Below are 10,948 nucleotides of genomic sequence, written 5' to 3' on the forward strand. Positions count from 1 at the left end.
TACTGGAAGCTTAGTCTGAAATTTAGACAGGTGGACTGCTTTATTCTGATTAGACATAAGCCTAAAACAGAGTTTGGTCACTTGGATGCTATACTAAGCTAATTTTTCCCTTGTTGATATTGAACTTTGCTACGGAATGTGAGTCTCTGGTTTGCTGTGTCTTCCCTTAACCCACTGTTAAAAACTTATCTACACTGTAGCTACTACAAACTGGCCATGGTCACTGGTTGGCCACTGTGAGAACAGGATGCTGGACTAGATGGGCCACTTATGTTCTTATGTTCTTAGACTTCATGCAAAACCATAGTTTAGCAAGACAAGAACAAGACAAGGTGAGCTTTCTCTGTGAGATATGTAAGGTTTCTATGCTCCCCTCTCCTGTTCCTGTGTGGCCTTTTCATCCAAACCGATGAACTATGATTAATAGTAGCTGTTGTTTGTTTTGACACAGATCAACTTGAAACCATGGAAGCAAAAGCTTCCAAACTCCTCCTCCTGGATGTGTGGGAGGTAGGGGGAGGGGAGCATGCAAGCTTGAGGCTCTTCTAGGCTCATTCACATCGTACAAGTGTGATGTCTAAATATCACCATTATTTGTCAGTTGCCTCTGTGTGGGGGGTGGGGTTTTTCATGACAATCCTGTTTTCTTTCTGGGAAATGAACCTATGTGTGTAAAAACAAAACTTAAACTGGAGCATAGGGTATGAGTTTCTCGCACTTATATACTACAGTAGCTACCACAGCTAGGGAGATTTGCTTTGTGGGTCAGATGGGGCTGAACAATGCGTTCATTACCTCCCACTGGCAGCAGAATTCAAGTGTCCTTATGTGGCACTTCTGTGTTGTGCTGGGACAGGGGTAGCAGCTCTGTTGTAAGGCTCCGGCAGAGCACTGGGTAATATACTGCACAATTAAAATGAGGCATTTTCTTTACTCATAATGCGGTTGGATTTTGTACCATTTAGGTGACTGAACAAATATGATTTTATTTTTCAGTATTCAGTAACTTCCCTCAAGACTATCCCAGAATTACGTAGGAAGTGTGATTCACAAAATGAAGACAGAACAGGTATGCTGCTCATTTCTGTTCTGCAATCCTCATTTTTATAGGTAATTTTTGTTTAAGTTGACACCATAACAGATTTTCTTCTTTAACTGTCTTCTTTTAAAATTTGAGTTTGATAGCCTTTGGGTAACAATCAGTTTCTTTCTCCCCCTCCCCAATTTCTTTTTTCTTACTATGTTAGGTCATTAGCAGCAGCAACAACAAAAATTTCCATAAAAGGATTTGGCGGTATACAGATAAATGCCAGGTTTAATCTCAGCAGCTCCAAACCACAGTATATGCAACAATTTACTGAAAAACCCGAGAAACCATTAGTGACAAGACATAATGATGTAGGCGCCAATGAAAAAATGTTGGATACATTTACTACCCATATGGTCATGACCAGTTTGAGGCATGATGTTTTGCCAAATTCTGAAACTCTATCAAGGATGCTACAAGATAGAATCTACTCTCAGGCATACTGTAACAGTTAAGATGAAAGCAAAGTTTTTATGTTTAATAGCGTAAACTAAATGAAGAGCCATGGAACATAGATGAGAACCAGCTGGAGACCTTTTCTCCCATACTGACAAAAAAGTGCATTCAGAGTTGTTTTTCACTTTGTAAATCGGATTAAGGCTCCTTTGTTTGTGTCTTCAGCATGGAGCAAGTTGTATTGGTGAGAGCAACATGTTGGCATTTCACTCTGAAAACTTTATTATGCTTACATCAAATGGTGATTACATTAATACATTTGAATCTGAAATGCCTATATGAGGCCTCAATTTTTTAGGAAGATTTTAAGAACCAGGGTTTGAAAGTATTTTATTTCTGTATTGTGTTTCACATAGCAGAAAATTACTATTCCTATAGCATTTCTCTATAGTCACAGACACTAATAATTAAATTGTCACACCCTCTTGTATTGTCATACATAGGGAAAACAATATCTTCCTCTCTTCTGATTTTTGCCTTGATCCCTCACTCCCCATATTTTACAGAAATAGTGAGGAAAGCATTGCTTTTTCATGTCTTGATGCAAGTGGATAGTCAGGAAGCTGCTGCAAAATGGAAACAGACCCAGTTTTACAGCTATTCATACTCTAGTCAGAATCCCTGAGTAAATGAAGGAGTTAAACTGATGTAGAAGGGGGGAAAGAAACTATGTAAGAACTGCTTAAAATTGTATATAAAATTACACTCAATTTAGACATATTTATGCTGCAATCCAATGCAAAGTCTTTTTTTTTAATTTAAGCATAGGCGAGAACCCACTGGATTGTAGCCAAGGGGTTCAGATCAGAGCTGGGTGAGCCACTTGTCACTTTCATTGGAATGGCTCAGAAACAAGCCAAGCCACTTCCCAAAATTTCAGGAAACAGCTCATTTAATGTATGAGTCAATCCAAATTTAGCCTACCCTAGCTCCCCCTGAAAGCCTCCAACGCATCCATCTTATCCAACCTATAACCTCATATTCTCTCTCCTTCCTTCCTGTTACCTGGCTGACACTGCTGGAGGTAGCACTTTGGAAGCAGCAAGCAGCTGTGGGGAAACGAAGGCAGGGAAGTTCCCCTCCCTCCCTCCCTCCCTCCCTCCCTCTGCTCTCAGGCACTTGGTGCACTGTGTAGCAGCATACGCAGAGGATGCAAGTCCACGGTACCACCTGATAAATGTAGGGTTGTTGTGTGTTTTTTAAAAAAGCAAACCCTCAATTAACAATAAATATAAGAAACGTCCCCACTCAGATATTCCTACTCATGTGATTAATAATTGTGTGAGGAGAGAGCCTGCTGGCCCTTCCCCTACACTGTGTCTTCTGGTGGCCCTCCCTTCCCCTCTCCATGCATTGGAGAAATGTCTGGGGTGGGAAAGCCTGCCAAATGCATGTAAGCTCTCCTGTACAAGGGAAATGGTGATGAAATGGCAGGCCAGCTAGTGTGGCCTCACTCTCCCCTTCACACAGTTCTTAGTCAAATGAGGGGTAATATCTGGAGAGGCCATATACACAGATGAAAAGGTGAGACAGAGTTTAATATTATTTATTTATTATTTATTTATTTATTTTCATTTCTAGACCGCCCATAGCTAATAGCTCTCTGGGCGGTGTACAAAACGAGATTAAAATACAATATAGAATAAAATCAGTAACAGAAAGGAACACATTAAACTAAAACATTAAACATAAAACATTGAACATTAAAATGCCTAAAAGAAAGAACCGTAGGCGCCAGGCGTATTTCCTCCGGTAAGCTGTTCCATAATTCAGGGGCCACCACAGAAAAGGCCCTAGTTCTAGTAACAGTCCTCCGGGCAGCCTGGTGAGTTGGTACCCGGATACTGAACGAAGTGAGCGGGTAGGTTCATAGCGGGAGAGGCGTTCCACAAGGTATTGCGGTCCCACAATATTATCAGTGTACACTTATTTTGGGAGGAAGGTTTGGGAAGGGAAGATTGAAAACAAGAAGGTAACATGCTGGAAGTTATATCTAATATTTTTTTTTTATTAGGGGCTAGTTGATCTTAGATTTAAAACTATCCAGCATCCTTTTCTCCCTGAATGACATGCTGATAATGTCAGTCAGCAAAGTGTTCCGTTTTCTCATCCCATACTTTCTTATTCCCAGGCATTCCATCTGCATGAGAGGCAACCTCAAATTTCTACTGTTTGTTAGTACAAGTGGTGCATGAGGCATTAAATCCAGAATTATTCTTGCTAGATCAGGGTTTTCTTTTACTGATTGATAATTTGTGTATTCACATGTATTCTACCTGGGTTATTTCAGCAAAGACATAGATTAGACACCAAGTTAAGAGTTGTTTTTTCAGAGCTATAATAGCATTATGCCTTGGATGAGTTCAACATTTATTTACAGGTTCAGGACTCTAAAGCTAGATTATATCCTTGTGGGGTTAGTCCCCTTGGAAGACAAGCAACAGGAAAACAACTGTAACATGGTTTTCTCAGGCAAGGTTGTTACGTTCTTAACCTACTAGATAGGGAGAGGTGAATTCCATGTTTAGGAGTTCAAGGGAGAAGGTAGGTATGAACTTGGTAGGCTGTGAACTTGGAAGGCTACCTGTGCCCTTAACAGCTGTCTGATAAGCAGGAAATCATAAGATGGTTTTGCTGACGTGGAGAAGCAGTGATGGGAGAAGCATCTCCAACTTAATTCTTCTTTCGCGCAGGAGTCAAGTGCAGGGACACTTATAAAAGTATAAAAGTCTTATAAAAGTAAGGCTGAGGACAGGGAAAGTTCAAGCAGGTGCTGGGAACAAGTTGGTAGTGAGTGAGAATGGAGAGAGGGATTGGGAGGCCTGGGAGCAATGCAGAGGGTTTTTGTGTTTTTTGTGGGTTTTTTTCACAGACTAAGTTGTATTGGCCAGGGAATATGCAGTGTCTGTTCATGCAAAAGAGAAATGAAGCAAGACAAAGACTAGGGGGTTATATGGGCAGTGGCTCATAGTCTACAAGAAAGAGGCAGTGACTCAGGAAGCATTCCCCCCCCGCGTGAAGGCCACATGTCCAAAAGAATGTTTAGCTAGAGTTTCAGTCAAATTATAACCCTCATTTATATTGGTATAGTCATGAAGCTCACTGGATTACTTAAGCAAGTCATCAATTAACATCAATTGCGGCTGTTATAAATGGTCACTGTGCTTATTTTGCATGTTTTAAGTTTTAACATGATTGTCAGACTGTATTGTTTGTATTTCATTTCTATCTTACCTCACTGTTTGCATTTTTACATTTTCCCTGCTTTGCACAATGGGAGTTCCCCCTCACACACGCCATACCATCTCCAAATCTGCTCCAGAGGGTTGCGAACCTCTGGAACATATTTTGGGGGCATGGGGGGAGGAGAGGGGAAGTCCCATTGCGTAACCTATCTCATAGAATTGTTCTGAAAATACAAGAAGATAAGGATGTACTAAAGAGCATTGATAGGAGCAGGCTCACTGGATATGGACACAATTTTTTTTTAAGTGCCTCCAGTGTGGGTAATGAATTCAGGGAAAATTGAATTGTGCCGGGCAGAGGCATGATCAGGGTTACTGGGTAAGCTATCAATTTGAGGAAATAAATCAATTACAATTATATTTGGGGGTAATGAATTGGGATAATTTAAGGGGATTGAATTGATTGGGAGCAAGATCTGTTGGGAAATTAACTGAGGGCTAATGGATTGAAGAGGAACTGATTTGGGATGATCTGGAATGGAGTGAAAATTAAATGAAAGATTTATCTAGGGTAATTTGGATGGGAAATGGTTCACCTTCTGTGACATTTAAATTTGAAATTTGTATCTGTATGTATAAAATAACATTTCCAAATGTGTTTCTATGGGCCTGCCCCCCAAATGTTATAAATACCTAGCAATGTTCCTTGGATACATATTGTAACCCCACACCCTTAGTACAGGTAAAAAAATGAAATCTAAATAAAGCGAATAGATAACCTGTATACGTTAATTTTCCTATTCTAAAAGCCTGAGTTTCTTTTGTGTCTGAGCAGATCGATTTTGTATATTAATTCTGAACTTAACTCATAGAGTCATAATTTCCATAGAATCATAACTTCAAATTGATAGATAAGTCAATACTGAAAATATTACAGTTCTTCTCCACATTACCATTTATTCTCCAGGAAAGCAACACAGGAAGAAAGGGGATTTTCTTCTTTGCTTTCAGGATCTCTGAAAACTTTATATTTTTTAGCTATGGCACGGCCATTCTCATACTGGGTATGGTATACTATCCAATCCCAGAAGCTCTTTGTTTAGATCTGCCATCTATCTTGGATTTACACTAGAAAACCCATTCAACCTTAAAAAGTAAATAACAGTCTAGATGCAAGGAAGGTGATGACTAACAAAACATTGATGCCTTGTCACTGTCTAGACCCCTCTGTCAAAAGATGTGTTTTCCGTGAAACACAAAAAAAATCTATGTGAAGTCTTGGTCCCAGTCAGAATGAAACAGCTGGGAAACATGTGGTATCCATTTCCCTCTATCACTTGAGGGAAGAAATCACATGTAAATAAAACCAGAATTCAAGTGTCACCCTTTGAACCCAGAATCATATACAATATATAAATAAATCTGTGCAAAGGGATTTTTGTATTGAACATTTCAAGTTGCATGTTGTTGTTGGAATAATAAATAATTAGCCAAATAATATTATTCCAAAAGCTTCTGAAGATATACAGGTAATAAGTCAAACCTTATTCTGTTCTTTCAAATTGTTCTTTCGTACTGTTTTGATAACCATGTTAGTACAGCTGCTTCTTTAACAGTGTGTTCCTTAAAAACTCTGGAATGAGTGCGATATAGATGCAACCGAAGCATGGCATTTAGTACATGCAATAAATTGAACCGTGCCTCTATGAAACCACATTTTTACAAAGTGCTAATCCTACACTTTAAAGGTGATCTGCAGAATTAAGCAGACAGTTTTGTGAGTTTCTCCCAACTAAATGAAGTGAACTTTGATGAAATCAGCTAATACTTTAATAGCAAGAATACATTTGAATTCTGAAGAACATGTGACACTCAGGCATGTATGACACATTATGCATGAGATCTATGACTGTATCTCCTAACTTGTGTTTTAAAACTAAAATGCAGCGAGAGGGAGTTGTAAAAGTGTGCAACAATGGCAGCAGGGAGGAGGTGTTTAAGCCTTTTCCCTTCCATGCCATCTTTCTGATTAAAACTGTGCCCCCTTCTGCTGTTTGTCTCATGCATACTGGTATCTGTATCCCCGTTCTGTGGGGTAAGTAGCTGGGAGTGTGTGATTTTGATCAAGAAAATTGCATGAGAAAAGGGTAAACACACCTTCCCTGCACCATCACTGAAAGCACATTCACCACCTTCTCCCCTGCTGCTGCTACAGCTCCATTTCAGAAACAAAACCAAGACTGAGAGTTCCTTGGCCTTTTGACTCTAAATGAGAGAACAAGGCTGCAAATGTTTTCTAACAATTTTCACTAAGCCAAAATTAAAATGTAAATTTCACTTGGCTTCCATTAGTTTTCAGATTTTCTGTTACTCTCTTGCCATGAATAGTTTTATTGCTTAATTTTTAACTGCTCAAACCCTTGATGTGCAGGGTGGTCATTACATTTTCCCCACAGTATTTTCACAGTACTTTAATTATGGTTAATTATGTTTCCAAGGTATCTTCCTTTCAAAGCATACAAGATAGCAAAAATACATGCATAGTTGTATATGAAATGGAATTCCTTTTAAGTCTTATTTCTTGTATCTTATAGTTTCTAGCACAAATTGGAGTTCAGGAGTTTCAACACTCCTTGGAAATGCACAAAAACCAACTGGCATTGCAGATATGTACAGTAAGTTCAGACCAGTGAAGAGGGTTTCTCCACTAAAGCACCAACCGGAAAGCTCTGAAAATAATGAAAGTGATGACCAAAAGAACCAGAAGATGGAATATCAGAAAGGCAGTGACTCTCCACCTGCAGCTCAGAATGGTGATATGCTTCTGCGTAACCGAGAGAGCCTTAAAACAAAATGTGTTGAACCTGGAGTTTTGCTTGGTGAGCTGGAGCACTATGACCTGGACATGGATGAAATTTTGGATGTGCCTTATATTAAATCAAGCCAGCAACTCGCTACTTTTACCAAGGCAGCTCCAGAGAAACGGATTTTGAGTGTGTACTCAACATTGAATGGTCTTAGTGGCAAGTCATGTCCTGCAGGAAACACCGAGAAGGCACCAACAGGAACAACAACACAGTTCTGTGTTCTGTCCCCTGTGAAAAGCTCTCAGCTGAGAAAAGCGCAGCCCATTGTCCCTGATCAACATAAGCATTTAACTGAAGAACTGGCGTTTCCCCAGCTGCTAGTTAACTGTGGTTCAGTCCATGAACCTGAACCCCAGACCAAGGGCTTTCTCAACAGGACATTTGCTGATAAAATGGAGAAGACTGTGTCCCATTGTCAATTAAGGACTTTTCATCTGCAGGCAGCAGTGGCAGAAAACAAGCATGATGAACTGAACAGCAGTATGAACTGGAGCAGCTCTGGAGGTCCAGAAGAAAGGAATGAGGGTGTGAAAAAAAACAAGAGCATCTTAAATATTGTGAAAGAAGGGCAAATATCGCTACTGGTAAGTTTTTGAAGAATTCATTCATTCATGAGACACATAGAGCAGGAAGAAAAGGATACTGTTTAGATTTTCCCTGGAGAAAAACCATGTATGTTTTAATTTGCAAAATTAACATTAGTTGCAGTTAAACTGAATGGCTTGGCATACAGTGAGAGTAGAAAAGCTAATGTTTATAATGAGAAAGATGGTTAATTTTAATGTAACAACTTAGTAGGGCATGCATACTTCCATTGTTGTTTTAATTCTTTTCAGAAATTGTGGGGCTTCACTTGTTCATTTTTTAGCAGATTAACTCTGTTCCTACTCAGAGGCCAATAACAGTAACAGAGGGGCTTCTGTTGTGTCTTCTGATTAATATTCAACAGTGTTTACCCCAGCTTATTGCAACAGCTTTCATGAACAGGAGCTCACACAGAAGCCCCCATTGGCCTCTGACCCACATGGAGATTTTAGTTAGTTATAATAATAATAATAATAAACTTTAATTTATAGGCCGCCTATCTGGCCAATGGCCACTCTAGGCGGCTTACAGTAAAATATGATAAAATACAATAAATAAGATATAGTCAATACATTACATACAAGTTCAGTATAATAAATTATCAGCATTTCAATACAAGGCTAATTTATCCTAGAAGTCTCAGAGGTTGTAAAGGCCTGGTTAAAGAGCCAAGTCTTCAGGCCCCGGCGAAATATTTCTAGGGAAGGGGCATGTAGAAGATCTATTCGGAGGGAGTTCCAGATCGAGGGGGCCGCCACAGAGAAAGCTCTCTCCCGAGTCTTCACCAACCTAGCCACTTTAGTTGGCGGGACTGAGAGCAGGTCCTGTGTGGCAGATCTCGTAGGGCGGCACAATTTATGACGGTGGAGGCGTTCCAGCTTTGTTTTAAGACATCATGAAACGGCGTTTCCAAAGCAACTAGATGTAAGCTAACAAGGTTGGTGCAGGGGAAGCAAGCCGTATATGTATTCATATTAATTATTTTGTTCCTACTTTTGTTTATGCTTTACCTAAAGCTTTTATCTAAAGCAGAGGAGTGACAGATCATGAACATAGCAACAAACTGTGCTGGATGGGGTTACACTCCCCCTGAAGACACAGGTTTGCAGTTTGGGTGTGCTCCTGGACTCAGCTTTGAACATGGAGGCCCAGGTCTCTGCAGTGGCCAGGAGTGCTTTTGCCCAGCTAAGACTGGTGCGCCAGCTGCGCCCGTTCCTGGAGACGCCTGATTTGACTACAGTGATGCATGCCTTAGTTACATCCCGTTTAGATTACTGTAACGCGCTCTACGTGGGGCTGCCTTTGAAGACTGTTCGGAAACTTAAACTGGTACAAAGAGCTGCAGCCAGAGTGCTAACTGGAGCTGGTTACAGGGACCATACAACCCCCTTGTTGTGACAGCTCCACTGGCTGCCAGTTTGTTTCCTGTCACAATTGAAAGTGCTGGTTTAGACCTATAAAGCTCTATACGGCCTAGGTCCAGGCTATTTGTCAGACCATATCTCCCCGTATGAGCCTACCCGGGTGTTGAGATCCTCAGGAGAGGCCCTTCTCTCAGTCCCAACACCTTCGCAAGCGCGATTGGTGGGGACGCGAGATAGGGCCTTCTCGGTGGCTGCCCCCAGGTTCTAGAACACTCTTCCTAGGGAAGCACGAATGGCCCCTTCCTTGCTATCCTTCCGTCGGCAGGCAAAGACTTTTTTATTCCGACAGGCTTTTGGACTAGAAGCTGTTTAAGATAGGACCTCATAAGGTCTGTTGTATTGTTCTATGGTCCTATTCTTAATTTTTAAAATTGTCTTAGTATTTTAAGTGTATGTTTCATGGTTTTAATGTTACGAATAGTTTAATTCTATTTTAATTGTATATTTTCGTATGTTTTTTACCTATGTGTGGTTTTTATTTGTAAGCCACCCTGAGTTCCAGTTTTGGAAAAAGGGCGGGGTAAAAATAAAGAGTAATAATAATAATAATAACAAACACAAAACCAGACTTCTTTTTTAAGATAGGGTCCAGTATTCCCATGCACAATATTAATAAAAATAGACAGTTATGACAAAAAAACCTCAAAACCATTTTCTTCTCCATTTGTTGTTTGTTATTTGTTGCTTTTTGCAATTGTTGTAGTGTAATGCTTGGCCTGGTGGGATTATAGTAGTTAATGCTTTATAACATTTTTTGCTCCTGGAGACGAGCTGAAGTTTACATATGCTAGTGAAAAGCTGAAAGGCATGTTAGTGCTGGAAATAGTAAAGGAGACTAAAGGAGATAACGTGCACACACACACAATAGCTTTATAGTTAATGGCTAATAGGAAGAGCATATGTTAATTATGCAATCATATGGTGGAACACAGGACAACACCACAATGTAGCATTATATTGTTATATAGGCATTCCCATAGGAACACAGGAACTGTCATACTGCAGCAGATCAATATTCATACTTGCCTACACCAGATCTGGCTTCATAAAAATGAGTGACTTTATACAATTAATTTTCAATCCAACGCTTCACCAGTCTGGAAGGAAACTCTGGTGTGTGTATGTTTTAATCCTCTAGGGCATTCCAATTATTTTCTTTCCTTTGTCTGAAAGATTATAGATGGCTACATGTTGACTTAGTATATTAGACAGTGTATCTCAAGCTCTAAATCATTATTTCCAGTCTTTTGATTGTGCTCACATATTAAAGACAGAAGGAGCTGAAGGAACCCACTAAGAATCCATCAGAATAACTCTACTATGGAGGAAAGCTAACACTATAAA

The 10,948-nt window shown here is 39.9% G+C and overlaps 1 protein-coding gene across 4 annotated transcripts in view; it reads left to right on the forward strand.

Moving 5' to 3' along the window:
* The window catches only part of SNCAIP (synuclein alpha interacting protein), a 161,919-nt gene that overhangs the window by 96,509 nt on the left and 54,462 nt on the right, over positions 1-10,948 (forward strand). For 3 of the 4 annotated variants that reach the window (XM_061624847.1, XM_061624835.1, XM_061624826.1), the window contains 3 exons: positions 201-332; positions 997-1,069; positions 7,323-8,179. In XM_061624847.1, coding sequence (XP_061480831.1) covers positions 201-332; positions 997-1,069; positions 7,323-8,179 — 1,062 coding nt within the window. The remainder of the gene's footprint in view (positions 1-200; positions 333-996; positions 1,070-7,322; positions 8,180-10,948) is intronic. The other variant, XM_061624856.1, reaches the window with a different exon arrangement.

The sequence above is a fragment of the Rhineura floridana genome, chromosome 1 (genome assembly GCF_030035675.1).
Source record: "Rhineura floridana isolate rRhiFlo1 chromosome 1, rRhiFlo1.hap2, whole genome shotgun sequence".
In the NCBI taxonomy this organism is placed as follows: Eukaryota; Metazoa; Chordata; class Lepidosauria; order Squamata; family Rhineuridae; genus Rhineura; species Rhineura floridana.